The sequence below is a fragment of the Oncorhynchus masou genome, chromosome 18, assembly GCF_036934945.1.
Source record: "Oncorhynchus masou masou isolate Uvic2021 chromosome 18, UVic_Omas_1.1, whole genome shotgun sequence".
NCBI lineage: Eukaryota > Metazoa > Chordata > Actinopteri > Salmoniformes > Salmonidae > Oncorhynchus > Oncorhynchus masou.
Window position 1 is genome coordinate 10944913 of NC_088229.1, and position 15720 is coordinate 10960632.

Sequence of the window (15720 nt, forward strand, 5' to 3'; positions counted from 1 at the left end):
TTAAAATAACATTCACTGAGTAAAAGAAAATAAGTATAATCCCCTCACTCACACACAAGTGTTACTGTCAAGTTCAACACAACAAAAACAATGTCTTTGGGCGACACTGAACATTATTACATTGTACACTTTCTGCCTGTGGACATCTGTTCTACAACGTGCCAGAAAAGGTGAGAAAGAGGGAAAGTGTGTGGTGTTCGTTTCACCTCTATAGTGGCATCCAGTTTAAACCAGGCCCAGCTCAAGCTCCAGCAACACAAGCAAAGCCTCATTTTCACCTAATTCTCTCATTCTGAAAATTAACCACATACTATAGAGGGAAAACATTAGTTAACATATAGTGGTTATTTCGTTAGCCAGTTAATGTTTCACACAGATTGCCAGGGTCCAGTAAGCAAATAACGTTAACGCGTTATAACTTGAGGAACGGCAATGAGTCGAATACCAAAACCGCGAATTTCGCAGCAAGGTGACTAGTTTGCATCCCTGACCTACCAGCTATGTAGAGGTTGAACGGAAGACCGCCAAGTGCGGCTGACCTGAGACGCCATCACCACACAGTCCTTATTGATACTGACCTGACCAATGGAGAAGCATCCTCCACACCTCCTACTAAAGCCCGCCCACAGCGGTGGGGTCAAAAGTGCAAATGAGGAACTGGTGTTTCAATCAACAACAAAAAAAAGCAAAATAAAGAGGAACTGCAAGTAAAGAGAACAGTATAGCCAAAATGGAGGGTGGTTGATTGCGACATTAAATTGGAGTTAGATTTTCAAATACATTTTTTGTTCCTCAAATATTTTTGGGGAATGACGTTTTGCGCTCTATTAGAAAATATTTGATTGCATATTTGTACATTTTTTTTAAACGTTGAAGCCCCGTTTCTGCTTTCAAAACAATTATTTTTGATTGAAAAGAAAAACGTTTTGCTCTCGACAAAAATACAAATGTAAACACATAGCCCATAGAAATAGACGGGGCGCGGGATGTTCCACAATGCTGGAAAGGGGGTCAGAGTTAAAAAGTCTGGGAACACCTGGTGCAGAGACCATTGTACCATCTAAACCGCTGTGAAATATCTTCTCCATAAGCGAAAACATTGTATTTTCAAAACTGAACGTTAAAGACGCAAAACATTTACTTAAACAAGGGAAGCATAGAAAGAGTGAACATACTGTATAACATATCTACCGCTTAACTCAAACTTATATGTGAATTTGGTCCGGTCACACAAAAAAGTGACTTATTGCAGCTTTAAGGTTAGATAAGATTGGGGCTGAGGGTCGTGACATCCCCAGGATGCTGGATAGTACTTACCATGGAAAGTCCCTCAGAAACAAAAATGAAAGCTTTGGAGTTGATAGTAGTGACGTCCCAAGGATCCCAGATTCCATGGTTATTGCTAAATCCCTCATAAACAAAAATTAGTCTGAGTTCATATGGCAATTGGATTATTTTATACCTGGGTTTATCTCTGTGAGAAGTGATAGAATAGAGGGTTTGGGTGGTTGGTGTGCTACATTTATCAAAGAAGGTATAGCACAGAGAGATGAATAGTTCCAAAGAACATGAATGCGTGGCAGTGGAAAAGGGAGTAGTATTTCCAAAAGGAACATAAAATACGTAAAACATTTATTTAAACATGAGATCCATAGAAACAGTGAACATCCTCTATATAACAGATCTACCGCGTCTTAGACTTGCTTTAAAGGAGAATGGCAGATCTATAACTAAAATGTATATGTTCGCCCAAAAGGTACATATTGCAGCTTTAAGGGTTAAGGGCGTTCCAAGGAATCCCAGATAGCACTAAGGCTGAAACGAAAGTGCAAACTACTCCGAGTTAATCTAACAGGTAAGACTGCTCTGTTACGTGTGTAAGAAAAGTGTATTCAATATTGATTCAATATGTATAATATCGTATTTTGAAATATGATTTTCGTATTCGAAATTAACTGTTAGCCTAAGTGTTATTTTACGTTAGTTCGTGCTAGCCCTAAAGGACACGACGCTATCCAGCCAAGAAAATAAAAGACAAACGCCAAAAGGCTGGTCAGCGTTGTTTTAGCTAGACACAGGCTTAAAGGGTAACATTAAGTAGCATAACCGTTACAACATCTAACATATGGCGTTGCATTAGTATAACTTACGCATCAAAACTCCCAAAGCAAAGTGACACCTCACTTTTACATTTTGAGTTACATAAATCCGATCAGAATTCTGAAGGTTCAATTTCGAAATTGGGGAGGGCGTCTTCAGTTTCTCTCTTGCATAACAATTTGTAATTTGACAGAAATGTCCAGTTCAACTAGCCCATGTCAGCAACATTTTAGCTAGGTTTTGTAGCCCATAGATTTTGTGGTAATGTTTGAGACACTCAAAGATGACATGAATACACATTAGATATGGCAAAATGAATAGAATTGCAAGAAAATGACCTTTTAAAACACCCAAATATTCTCTGCACCCCGTGACAAAATGTGTAGAATTGCAGGAAATATATGCTTTAAACCTGCTAAATTGTCTACACCAACGAGGGGTTTGAACAGTTTGTGTCATGAACAGTGCTTGTGCCCATAGAAATAGACATGGGTGCGGGATGTTCCCCAATACTGGAAGGGGGGCCTGACTGAAACAGTTTGGGAACCCCTGGTGTAGAGAGTCATTGTACCATCTACACCGCTGTGACATGCTCTACATGAAAAAGAATGTGGACACCTGCTCGTCGAACAACTTATTCCATAATCATGGGCATTAATATGGAGTTGGGCCCCCCTTTGCTGCTATAACAGCATCCACTTGTCTGGGAAGGCTTTCCACTAGATGTTGGAACATTGCTGAGGGGACTTCAGCCACGAGGATCGGTGAGGTTTAGCGATTAGGCTTTGCTCGCAGTCGGTGTTCCAATTCATCCCAAAGGTGTTTCGATGGGGTTGAGGTCAGGACTCTGCAAGCCAGTCAAGATCTTCCACATCGAACTCTACAAAACATTTCTGTACGAACCTCGCTTAGGGTATTGTCATGCTGAAACAGGAATTGGCCTTCCCCAAACTGTTGCTACAAAGTAGAAAGCACAGAATCGTCTAGAATTTAATTGTTTCCATATTAACACCCATGATTTTGGAATGAGATGTTCAACGAGCAGGTGTCCACATACACTACATTACCAAAAGTATGTAATAACCCCATCGTGACAATAGCTAAGTCTTTGACCACACTGTGTCCTTATATTGGATGCCGTGGGTGCGGCAAGTAGAGCGTTGGACTAGTAACCGGAAGGTTGTAAGATCGAATCCCCGAGCTGACAAGGTAAAAATCTGTCGTTCTGCTCCTGGACAAGGCAGTTAACCCACTGTTCCTAGGCCGTCATTGAAAATAAGAATGTGTTCTTAACTGACTTGCCTAGTTAAATAAAGGTAAAATATTGGTGAGTAAAAAAAATCAACCCTTTTAACAAATCAAATTTATATTATATAGTCCTTCGTACATCAGCTGATGTCACAAAGTGCTGTACAGAAACAAAGCCTAAAACCCCAAACGGCAAGCAATGCAGGTGTAGAAGCACGGTGGCAAGGAAAAACTCCCTAGAAAGGCCAAAACCTAGGAAGAAACCTAGAGAGGAACCAGGCTATGTGGGGTGGCCAGTCCTCTTCTGGCTGTGCCGGGTGGAGATTATAACGGAACATGGCCAAGATGTTCAAATGTTCATAAATGACCAGCATGGTCAAATAATAATAATCACAGGCAGAACAGTTGAAACTGGAGCAGCAGCACGGCCAGGTGGACTGGGGACAGCAAGGAGTCATCATGTCAGGTAGTCCTGAGGCATAGTCCTAGGGCTCAGGTCCTCCGAAAGAGAGAAAGAAGGGGAGAATTAGAGAGGGCATACTTAAATTCACACAGGACACCGGATAGGACAGGAGAAGTACTCCAGATATAACAAACTGAACCTAGCCCCCCGACACAAACTACTGCAGCATAAATACTGGGGGCTGAGACAGGAGGGGTCAGGAGACACTGTGGCCCCATCCGAGGACACCCCCGGACAGGGCCAAACAGGAAGGATATAACCCCACCCACTTTGCTAAAGCACAGCCCCCACACCACGAGAGGGATATCTTCAACCACCAACTTACCATCTTGAGACAAGGCCGAGTATAGCCCACAAAGATCTCCACCACGGCACAACCCAAGGGGGGACGCCAACCCAGAAGGGCATACATTTATCGTCCAGTATGACACCACCGTTGTACTACAAATCACTGTGTAATACAAGGCATTTGGTTGCTGGCAATGGGAGACAGCATTTTTAGGTTTTAATATGTTGGTTCACATAACACGGAAAAATGTAATTGCCATATACGATAAGACTCCATTGAAACAAAAGTAATCCGTTCTAATTTAACGTTTGTTAAATAGTGTATGGAAAATATTTTAATATTGTATGATATTAAACTTTTCCAATTTTATTTGTGTGTGACTCAAGATCTACATGAGGATTGACGACGACCGGGATGTTCTTAATTCAAATCTAAGATTCCAGGGTGGTGGACCTTCTTCCACTGAGATGTTGAGGATTGGAGACCATGGCTCAGTTTCAAAGCTTGATATGGATAGTAAGTTAAACATTTGGGTTTTGTAAGCGTAGTAGCTTGGCATCATTTCACGCTACAGCAGTAAATGGAACCAGATAGTATGCTCAGAGTGTACACCAATGGTATACAGTGCATTTGGAAAGTTTTCAGACCCCTTCAGTGCTGTTTCCCCCCCGTTACAGCCTTATTCTAAAATGGATTAAATCAATATTTTTCCTCATCAATCTACACACAATACCCATAATGACAAAGCGAAAAAGATACCTTATTTACATAAGTATTCAGATCCTTTGCTATGAAACTCTAAATTGAGCTAAGGTGCATCCTGTTTCCATTGATCATCCTTGAAACGGTTTTACAACTTGATTGGAGTCCACCTGTGGTAAATTCAAAGGATTGGACATGATTTGGAAAGGCACACACCTGTCTATATAAGGTCCCACAGTTGACAGTGCATGTCAGAGAAAAAACCAAGCCCTGAGGTCGAAGGAACTGTCCGTAGAGCACAGAGACATGATTGTTCCGAGGCACAGATCTGGGGAAGGGTACCAAAAATGTCTACAGTATTGAAGGTCCCCAAGAACACAGTGGCCTCCATCATTCTTAAATGGAAGAATTTTGGAACCACCAAGACCCTTCCTAGAGCTAGAGCTAGCTGGCCAAACCGAGCAATCGGGGAGAAGGGCCTTGGTAAGGGAGGTGACCAAGAATCCGATGGTCACTCTGCCAGAGCTCCAGAATTCCTCTGTGGAGATGGGAGAACCTTCCAGAAGGAAAACCACCTCTGCAGCACTCCACCAATCAGGCCTTTATGGTAGAGTGGCCAGACGGAAGCCACTCCTCAGTTAAAGGCCCATGACAGCCCGCCTTGAGTTCGCCAAAAGGCACCTAAAGGACATTCGGACCATGAGAAACAAGATTCTCTAGTCTGATGAAACCAAGATTGAACTCTTTGGCCTGAATGCCAAGCGTCACGTCTGGAGGAAACCTGGCACCATCCCTACGGTGAAGCATGGTGGCAGCAGCATCGTGCTGTGGGGATGTTTTTCAGTGGCAGGGACTGGGAGACTAGTTAGGATCGATGGAAAGATGAACGGGGGAAAATACAGAGATCCTTGATGAAAACCTGCTCAGGACCTCAAACTGGGGCGATGGTTCACCTTCCAACAGAACAATGAATCTAAGCTCACAGCCAAGACAATGCAGGAGTGTCTTCGGGACAGGTCTCTAAATATCCTTAAGTGGCCCAGCCAGATCCCGATCAAACATCTCTGGAAAGACCTGAAAATAGCTGTGCAGCGGCGCTCCCATCCAACCTGACAGAGCATGAGAGGATCTGCAGAGAAGAATGTGAGAAACTTCCCAAATGCAGGTATGCCAGGCTTGTAACGTCATACCCAAGAAGATTTAAGGTTGCAATCACTACCAAATGTGCTTCAGCAAAGTACTAAGTAAAGGGTCTGAATACTTATGTGAATGTGATCAGTTTATTGTTATTTTTAAAAATTTGATTCTTAAACTTGAAAAACAATAATCCTGTGTTTGCTTTCTCGTTATGGGGTGTTGTGTGTAGATTGAGGGGGAAAAAACAATTTAATACATTTTAGAATAAGGCTGTAACATAACAAAATGTGGAAAAAGTCAAGGGGTCTGAATACTCTCTGAATGCACCGTATATTGGAAGCAGTTCTCCATAGGAATTAAAATTTTCCATTCAATAAAATGTTTCAAGGATGAAATTACTTGTATTTGAGTATTTATTTGTTGAAGTGGGGATAGTAACATTACTACAAAAAAAATGTTTAAATAACTTTTGTTAACATAAAATAATTAATAAGTATGCATTTAGGCGTCTGTAATAGAATATAGGCTACTCAAAAAAACTAATGTAGACGTTAATACATGCATTTCTATCATTTCTAAATCTTTACCAAGATGGCTGCATGGAGCTCAATTCAGCATCTGTCAGTCATCCTGGGTTTATACACATTTTCTGTGTCAAATTCTAGTTTTGAAAATTGTTTGCTCTTTGAACATTGGCTTTGCAAAAACAAAGTATTATATTTACTCTGAAAAAAAATCCATCTGAGTACATTTTACTGACATTTATTAATCAAAACATTGAAAATGTTAACTATGCTTTCTCTCTATTTGGAACTGTCAATCTGAACTCTCCTCCAGTTTCATCTCTACTTCAACCACAAACTCTCTTCAACCCTGCGTTTGTCAATGTGACCCCCCCCACACCCTATTTTTCAACTGTGGTAATGTGTTCAATTTCTCTATTTACAGATGAACCTAGCTATCATTTTGACACTTCTAACCATTCAGCGCTCTATTGCATGTGGTAGAGCAGAGTACAGAACAGGTGATAAATGCTGTCCTATGTGTTCACCAGGTAAGGACCAGCTCTGTATACTATGTGGATTATGATGAAGAAAATACATTCCAATACCAATCAATCCATGACACTGACCTTTATCCCACAGGAAACCGGGTACATAAACACTGTACAAAATTTACAAGTACTTCCTGTGTCCCCTGTACCGACTCCACTTTCCTTGATGAACCCAGTGGTCTTACAGCATGCATACCGTGCACAAACAATTGTGACCCAGGCTTTGGTTTGATGGTAAAGCAGCCATGTAGACCTTCATCAGACACTGTCTGTGGGACACTGGAGGGGTTCTACTGTCTAGACCCAACTAAGGAGGGTTGTAGAGCAGCCCAGAGACACAGCAGCTGTAAACCTGGTCAATACATCAGTCACACAGGTTGGTCTTCATGCAAATATTGACATTAGTACATGATTTATGCAATAATGACTTAAGCACATCTCAAGTCAGGATCCTTAATGAGTTTCACCCTGTTGGTGCAGGAACAACATCTACAGATACTGTGTGTTCTGACTGTACTGGTGACACCTATTCAGATGGATCATTAACAGCCTGCCAGCCACACACACAGTAAGTGTGGCTCATTAATAATTATAGATTCCTTCAAAATATAAACTATATACTGCAATATGCAAACAGTTTTCATAATGTAAAACTGAATGTTGGATGACTACATTGTCGATTTACCAGTGGTCTATTTCTTATATTATAGATGCGATATCTTGAAGCTTCAGCAAATTAAACCTGGAACTCATTGGACCGACTCTGAATGTGGAACACAGACCTCCCCTCCCATAGCAATAATATCTGCTGTGGTGGTGGTGGTGGTGGTACTAGCTGTGATATCAGCAGTGACGGCAGTAGCTATTAGAAGAAAAATAAAAGGTCCTGTATCTGGTGAGTTTATTTTGGGGAATTGTACCGTTTCATTTATTGTTTTAATTGCCCAGATGAACAAGTGAGAAACATCCAACACTGAATCAAATCACATTTTATTTGTCACATGTGCTGAGTACAACGGATGGAGACTTTACTGTGAAATGCTTGCTTACGAGCTCTTCCAAACGATGCAGTAAAAAAATTAATACAAAATAGTAACAAGGATTTAAATAAAATACACAAGAATGGAGCTACATTCAGGAAGTACCAGTACTAGATAACACAAGAATGGTGCTACATACAGGACGTACCAGTACAAGATTAGTAAAATTAAATGCACAATAATGTTCTGAATATCATGATAACACCCCTGTCAAACAGTATGTTATCGAGTTCCAAATTAGTTTGTCTCAATGTTGATTCTTGTACTTTTCCAGAGATGCAAAGCCCTACAGAGGTATGTTAATGAATAATCCCTCAATACCTATTTAATACAGCAGTAATTTCTATCATACTCAATGTGGTAAGAAGATGGCTGACAGGAATTTCTATTACCTCAAGGGTTGCACTTTTGAAAGTTTTATTGAGTTGAGGTTTCCTTTTACTAGGTATCAGACACTGAGCAAACATCAATGCTGTTTGTGGGAACAAGAACAGGTAAGGTAGCCTATAACATCAGAATGGTACAGTATACTTGTTCATGAATTTCAGCCAGATTTGAGCTAAAATGTGTCTTATGAATATTATACAGATTCAAGCCTCCAGGACATTCATCAGAACAATCCAGTCTAATGTGTGGTTCATTGGCTTGAAAACTAGACTAGGCAGTAGGGCACAATTTCTGTCCACTACATGGTGAATGTGATCTAGACTCCGTTTTGAAATAAAAGTTGGAGGCTGGCACATTTGTTTTGTGGTGTAAAGATTAAAAAGGCCATGACCTTGATAGACAGCCTGTCTTCCAATACTGGGGATGAAGATGGAAACGTTTGTAGGAGCCAGGTCTGTTCTGTTCTGGGAAAGGTCAGGTGTGTCCATGATTTCAAATGGTCAGTCCAAGTCAGTTGACGGTAATTGGAATAAAACACAAATGCCATTTTGTAAGACACTCCACCTGGTCTTTGGATGCTGGTGCCAGATACATTGAGCAAATGCCCTTGAACTGAGGAAGTCTACAGATCACAACATCTCCATGGACCTTATGATGTACTGTAGATTCTGTTGACACAAACTGTGCAAAGGACATACGGATGACATTTCCTAGACACTGGTATGGGGGAAAAATGGACTCCACTTGTTGAGTTACCATGGATTTGTATAATCCCACAGAGTAAACATCAAGAGGCAATGGTGCAGTGTAGGCTATGTTCAGTGTGACCCATTTATTTTGTAATTTTTTTATTAAACTCGGCAAGTCAGTTAAGAACAAATTCTTATTTACAATGACAGCCTACACCAGACGACACTGGGCCAATTGTGCTCCGCCCTATGGGACTCCCAATCACGGCCGGATGTGATACAGCCTGGATTAGAACCAGGGACTGTAGTGACTCCTTGCACTGATATGCATTGCCTTAGACCTGCGCCACTGGGGAGCTCTGAAGCGAAGCAATGGGACAAATGTTTTGTTTACAGTTCTGTTCTTACGATCCTCCTAAAATATTTTATTGTCACACTGGGATACGTGCTGTGAAATGTGTTGTTTTACAGGGTCAGCCATAGTAGTACTCTGCCCCTGGAGCAAATTAGGGTTAAGTGCCTTGCTCAAGAACACATTGACAGATTTTTCACCTTGATTGTATAGTTATTTGTGTTGTACAGTTCCTTTGTATTTTGTAGGTATTGTTTTATATGATGCACATTATTCAATGCCATTATTCATTGTTTTGGTGTTTTTGATTCCATGGGTTTAGTCTCTTCTATTGAATCAATTTGCTTCTCTGTAAGTCTTGGGTTATGCTTGTTTCACCAGTCATCAGTGCTCAGTCTATTGTTGCTGTAAGTGTATTTCTGGTGACTGATCCAATGTCCCCTTTTGGGATTAAGAAATAGAGGATCTGCAATACAATTAAGCCAGCTAACTTTCTTATGTTCAAATGTCCCAATGATGTTAGCTACATTGTAAAAAATGCTATTGAATAAAGCAAAATGTGAAAACTGCAAGGGTGTGAGGACGTCTGTTTAGTTCATCTATATAATGAACCTCCTGATATTTCACATGTGTATTATTGACTAAATTCCAAAACAATTTTTAATATCTTTAGAGATTCCAAACGAGAAGGATTATATTGACCTTCCTTTAAAAAGTGCATCCTTCCTTGAAGACTCACTGATTGGACAGGTGAATTGGCTCCACATGAGTTTCACCTGTCATTTATACCTCAAGGAGGAATGGAAGGCAGTGGCGGTCAGTGCCGTTTTAAGATTAGGGAGGATGGTTTATTTGAATGAGTATAGCCTTATTTATATTACAGCATATTGATGACTCATTCATATTCCATTCACCCAGCTCAATGTATCGGGCTAGGTTTAGGCTACTACATAACTCTCATTTCCCCTAATCTTATCTTGCATGGTGGCCTTGTCTGTGCGATGAGCTTCTGCTCATTGGTTGACACTGTCCATGTCATGACATGCTAGAATATAATATATAATCTGTTTTGATGAGTCTGCACACTAGTTAGTCCAATGTTAGATTACTTGTTAGATATTACTGCACTGTCGGAACTAGAAGCACAAGCGTTTCGCTACACTTGCAACATCTGCTGACCATGTGTATGTGATCAATAAAATTTGATTTGATTTTAACAAAAACCATGTTGATTATTTGATAGAGCATACTGTGCTTTCAGAAAGTATTCACACTCCTTGAATTTTAAGCCTGAATTTGAAATTGATTAAATATTTTCTTCCCCATCACCCATCTATACACAAAACCCCATACAGAGAAAGTGAAAACATGTTTTTTCTCATTTTTACAAAATGTATTAAATATAGAACTATCTTAATACTTTGTAGAAAGGTCTTTGTATAAATAATGGGGCCAATATGTGACATTGGCTTCGGTTTCTTCTGCAGGACCTCAATTAGGATGTAGATTTCAAGGCCTTCATGCAGCTGCTGAAGCATCGCTGTACGTTTTGTGGTTGCATGTAGCAAAATGTCTCTTTACAAAAGGAAATGGATAGGATGGACATTCATTGAAATTAGCATATCTTACTGCAGAATCCTTGGTGCTCTTGTATGAATGGTCATGATAATGTACTCTAAAAACTCATTCGTTTGAAACATTAAATGAAATCAGTTGACACAAATTGTGGGTTGTTGCAATGTAAGAATGGAATTGAAAACACAATTTCAACAGATCAAATGTATCAACCCATGAAGGCTAATGGGTGCTTTGTTAAATAAGAAAAAATTTCACATACCTTATTATGCTCTCCTTGTGATCCAAGTTGATGGGGCCTGTGTAGCCACAGTTGAGGATTCCTTCAGTGTAGGGTGCCAGGTCAAAGGCATCTTTGATCTGAAAGCACATTTTATTGCTGAAAGATTAATGAGAAGAATATGCTTTCAATTTCATCAACATAACGTTTTGATTAATGGGGACAACTCTGTGTCTTGTACACTACCCTTTGTTAGGTCCTTCAGGGTCCCGGTCAACAGATAGTGGTAACACCACTCCTGCATAAATCATGGAGACGGTCCACCTTGTGCAAGGCTCACTGCAAATATTTCACCAGCCACTCTGGATATAAGAGAAGGTGAAATAAGTAAATGTTCCTTCATAGTATTTTTTTAACATCTAGAAACGTATGTGTTTTACAGAATTGTACATGTGCCTAACACTTTTGTACAGTACTGTATGTACATACAGGTGACGGCAGGGTAGCCTAGTGGTTAGAGCGTTGGACTAGTAACCGAAGGTTGCAAGATCAAACCCCTGAGCTGACAAGGTACAAATCTGTCATTCTGCCCCTGAACAGGCAGTTAACCCACTGTTCCTAGGCCGTCATTGAAAATAAGAATTTGTTCTTAACTGACTTGCCTAGTTAAATAAAGGTTAAATAAAAAAATATATTGACTATGAAACAAATAGGACATGGCCTGCTTATGAGTTGGCATGAAAGAAAGTTCGATGAATTCAACTTAAAATGGCGAAAACAGGCGTTCGTAGCTAAATGCTTTTGGTTAGCTTGAGAATAATAATTGGATGATTTATCATTCTACGGTATGCATGTAATATAGTATAATGTTATGAACCGACACTGAATCGTAGGAACTAACTACCAGGGAAGCAAACTGCTGAGGGCCCAAAATGTGAACACTTTTTGTTTCACTGAAACATGCAGGGAGAAATGGAGGTCTTAACTAATTAAACAACAAAGAATGTGATCTATATGATCAGTGTGTGTAAAATAAAAAGTGGTTAATGTGAATCTAACTCACAGCTAAAAAATGTAAAGAAAGCAATCCAATGTTATTTGTTGCCTAGACTTTACTGCAAATGACCCTCAAGTCTTGAGAAAAAACACTAATACACTAATATTGCACTTGGGGAAAAAACTAACATTTTAAAGTAGAAATATAATGAAATAAACAGGCACTCTAGTTTTGCTATATTATAGTGGCCACTATAGACATCGATCCAGGGCACAAGGCTATATGTGTGCAAAAATAACATTCACTGAGTAAAAGAAAAAAGTATAATCCCCTCACTCACACACGTGTTACTGTCAAGTTCAACACAACAAAAACAATGTCTTTGGGCGACACTGAACATTATTACATTGTACACTTTCTGCCTGTGGACATCTGTTCTACAACGTGCCAGAAAAAGTGAGAAAGAGGGAAAGTGTGTGGTGTTCCTTTCACCTCTATAGTGGCATCCAGTTTAAACCAGGCCCAGCTCAAGCTCCAGCAACACAAGCAAAGCCTCATTTTCACCTAATTCTCTCATTCTGAAAATTAACCACATACTATAGAGGGAAAACATTAGTTAACATATAGTGGTTATTTCATTAGCCAGTTAATGTTTCACACAGATTGCCAGGGTCCAGTAAGCAAATAACGTTAACGCGTTATAACTTGAGGAACGGCAATGAGTCGAATACCAAAACAGCGAATTTCGCAGCAAGGTGACTAGTTTGCATCCCTGACCTACCAGCTATGTAGAGTTTGGACGGAAGACCGCCCAGTGCGGCTGACCTGAGGCGCCATCACCACACAGTCTTTATTGATACTGACCTGACCAATGGAGAAGCATCCTCCACACCTCCTACTAAAGCCCGCCCAAAGCTGTGGGGTCAAAAGTGCAAACGAGGAACTGGTGTTTCAATCAACAACAAAAAGGTTTCAAAAGCAAAAATAAAGAGGAACTGCAAGTAAAGAGAGCAGTATAGCCAAAATGGAGGGTGGTTGATTGCGACATTAAATTGGAGTTAGATTTTCAAATACATTTTTTGTTCCTCAAATATTTTTGGGGAATGACGTTTTGCGCTCTATTAGAAAATATTTGATTGCATATTTGTACATTTTTTTAAACGTTGAAGCCCCGTTTCTGCTTTCAAAACAATTATTTTTGATTGAAAAGAAAAACGTTTTGCTCTCGACAAAAATACAAATGTAAACACATAGCCCATAGAAATAGACGGGGCGCGGGATGTTCCACAATGCTGGAAAGGGGGTCAGAGTTAAAAAGTCTGGGAACACCTGGTGCAGAGACCATTGTACCATCTAAACCGCTGTGAAATATCTTCTCCATAAGCGAAAACATTGTATTTTCAAAACTGAACGTTAAAGACGCAAAACATTTACTTAAACAAGGGAAGCATAGAAAGAGTGAACATACTGTATAACATATCTACCGCTTAACTCAAACTTATATGTGAATTTGGTCCGGTCACACAAAAAAAGTGACTTATTGCCGCTTTAAGGTTAGATAAGATTGGGGCGGAGGGTCGTGACATCCCCAGGATGCTGGATAGTACTTACCATTGAAAGTCCCTCAGAAACAAAAATGAAAGCTTTGGAGTTGATAGTAGTGACGTCCCAAGGATCCCAGATTCCATGGTTATTGCTAAATCCCTCATAAACAAAAATTAGTCTGAGTTCATATGGCAATTGGATTATTTTATACCTGGGTTTATCTCTGTGAGAAGTGATAGAATAGAGGGTTTGGGTGGTAGGTGTGCTACATTTATCAAAGAAGGTATAGCACAGAGAGATTAATAGTTCCAAAGAACATGAATGCGTGGCAGTGGAAAAGGGAGTAGTATTTCCAAAAGGAACTTAAAATACGTAAAACATTTATTTAAACATGAGAAGCATAGAAACAGTGAACATCCTCTATATAACAGATCTACCGCGTCTTAGACTTGCTTTAAAGGAGAATGGCAGATCTATAACTAAAATGTTTATGTTCGCCCAAAAGGTACACATTGCAGCTTTAAGGGTTAAGGACGTTCCAAGGATCCCAGATAGCACTAAGACTGGAAAGTATCTCCTTCATTAAACGAAAGTGTAAACTACTCCGAGTTAATCTAACAGGTAAGACTGCTCTGTTACGTGTGTAAGAAAAGTGTATTCAATATTGATTAAATATGTATAATATCGTATTTTGAAATATGATTTTCGTATTCGAAATTAACTGTTAGCTAAAGTGTTATTTTACGTTAGTTAGTGCTCGCCCTAAAGGGCACGACGCTATCCAGCCAAGACAATAAAAGACAAACGCCGGTCAGCGTTGTTTTAGCTAGACACAGGCTTAAAGGGTAACATTAAGTAGCATAACCGTTACAACATCTAACATATGGCTTTGCATTAGTATAACTTACGCATCAAAACTCCCAAAGCAAAGTGACACCTCACTTTTACATTTTGAGTTACATAAATCCGATCAGAATTCTGAAGGTTCAATTTCGAAATTGGGGAGGGCGTCTTCAGTTTCTCTCTTGCATAACAATTTGTAACTTGACAGAAATGTCCAGATAAACTAGCCCATGTCCGCAAACATTTTAGCTAGGTTTTGTAGCCCATAGATTGTGGTAATGTGTGAGACACTCAAAGATGACATGAATACACATTAGATATGGCAAAATGTATAGAATTGCAAGAAAATTACCTTTTAAAACACAAATCTTCTCTGCGCCCCGTGACAAAATGTGTAGAATTGCAGGAAATATGCCTTAAACCTGCTAAATTCTCTCCACCAACAAGAGGGGTGTGAACAGTTGATGTCATGAACAGTGCTTGTGCCCATAGAAGTGGACGTGGGATGTTCCCCAATGTTGGAAGGGGGGCCTGACTGAAACAGTTTGGGAACCCCTGCTGTAGAGAGTCATTGTACCATTTTAAATCACTGTGACATGCTCTACATGACCATGTGTGGACACCTGCTTGTCGATCATCTTGTTTCAAACTCATGTGCATTAATATGGAGTTGGTCCCCCCTTTGCTGCTATAACAGCCTCTACTCTTCTGGGAAGGCTTTCCACTAGATGTTGGAACATTGCTGCAGGGACTTGCTGCAGGGACTTGCACTGATGTTGGGTGATTAGGATTGGCTTGCAGTCAGCGTTCCAATTCATCCCAAAGGTGTTCAATGGGGTTGAGGTCAGTGTTCTGTGCAGGCCAGTCAAGTTCTTCCACACCGATCTCGACAAAACATTTCTGTACGGACCTCGCTTTATCCACAGGGGCATTTGTCATGCTGAAACAGGAAAGGGCCTTCCCCAAACTGTTGCTACAAAGTTGGAATTGTCTAGACTGTCATTGTATGCTGTAGCATTAATATTTCCTTTCACTGGAACTAAGTAAAAAAACAGCCCCAGGCCATTATTCCTCCTCCA

At 40.1% G+C, this 15720-nt stretch overlaps 2 protein-coding genes and 1 long non-coding RNA gene across 10 annotated transcripts in view; 2 read left to right on the forward strand and 1 right to left on the reverse strand.

The window, feature by feature from the left end:
• The first annotated feature begins 1288 nt into the window (after positions 1-1288).
• On the forward strand, positions 1289-10027 carry LOC135503932 (tumor necrosis factor receptor superfamily member 14-like). 2 transcript variants are annotated; one of them, XR_010450022.1, is made up of 7 exons: positions 1289-1855; positions 4487-4616; positions 6888-6993; positions 7085-7369; positions 7474-7561; positions 7704-8527; positions 8622-10027. XR_010450022.1 is itself a non-coding variant. In XM_064922124.1 (6 exons), exons 2-6 carry the CDS (start codon positions 4587-4589, stop codon positions 7951-7953), a joined length of 759 nt encoding a protein of 252 aa, XP_064778196.1. In that variant the 5' UTR covers positions 1289-1855; positions 4487-4586; the 3' UTR covers positions 7954-10027. The 2 variants fall into 2 exon arrangements, 1 of the variants encoding a protein (XP_064778196.1); XM_064922124.1 differs by having other exon boundaries at positions 7704-10027.
• On the reverse strand, positions 7965-15087 carry LOC135503934 (uncharacterized). Of its 6 annotated transcripts, XR_010450026.1 has the most exons (6): positions 14707-14957; positions 13865-13949; positions 13118-13168; positions 11503-11618; positions 11299-11396; positions 7965-11036 (listed from the first exon to the last, which is right to left on the reverse strand). It is a non-coding gene; the product is annotated as an uncharacterized LOC135503934 (long non-coding RNA). The 6 variants fall into 6 exon arrangements; XR_010450024.1 differs by lacking the exon at positions 14707-14957 and having other exon boundaries at positions 13865-14231; XR_010450028.1 differs by lacking the exons at positions 13118-13168; positions 13865-13949; positions 14707-14957 and adding an exon at positions 14994-15087.
• Positions 14319-15720, forward strand: part of LOC135503930 (tumor necrosis factor receptor superfamily member 14-like) — a 36100-nt gene continuing 34698 nt past the window's right edge. Inside the window, exon 1 of one of the 2 annotated variants that reach the window (XR_010450020.1) lies at positions 14319-14419. The gene's annotated coding sequence lies outside the window, so the exon portion shown is untranslated. The remainder of the gene's footprint in view (positions 14420-15720) is intronic. The other variant, XR_010450019.1, reaches the window with a different exon arrangement.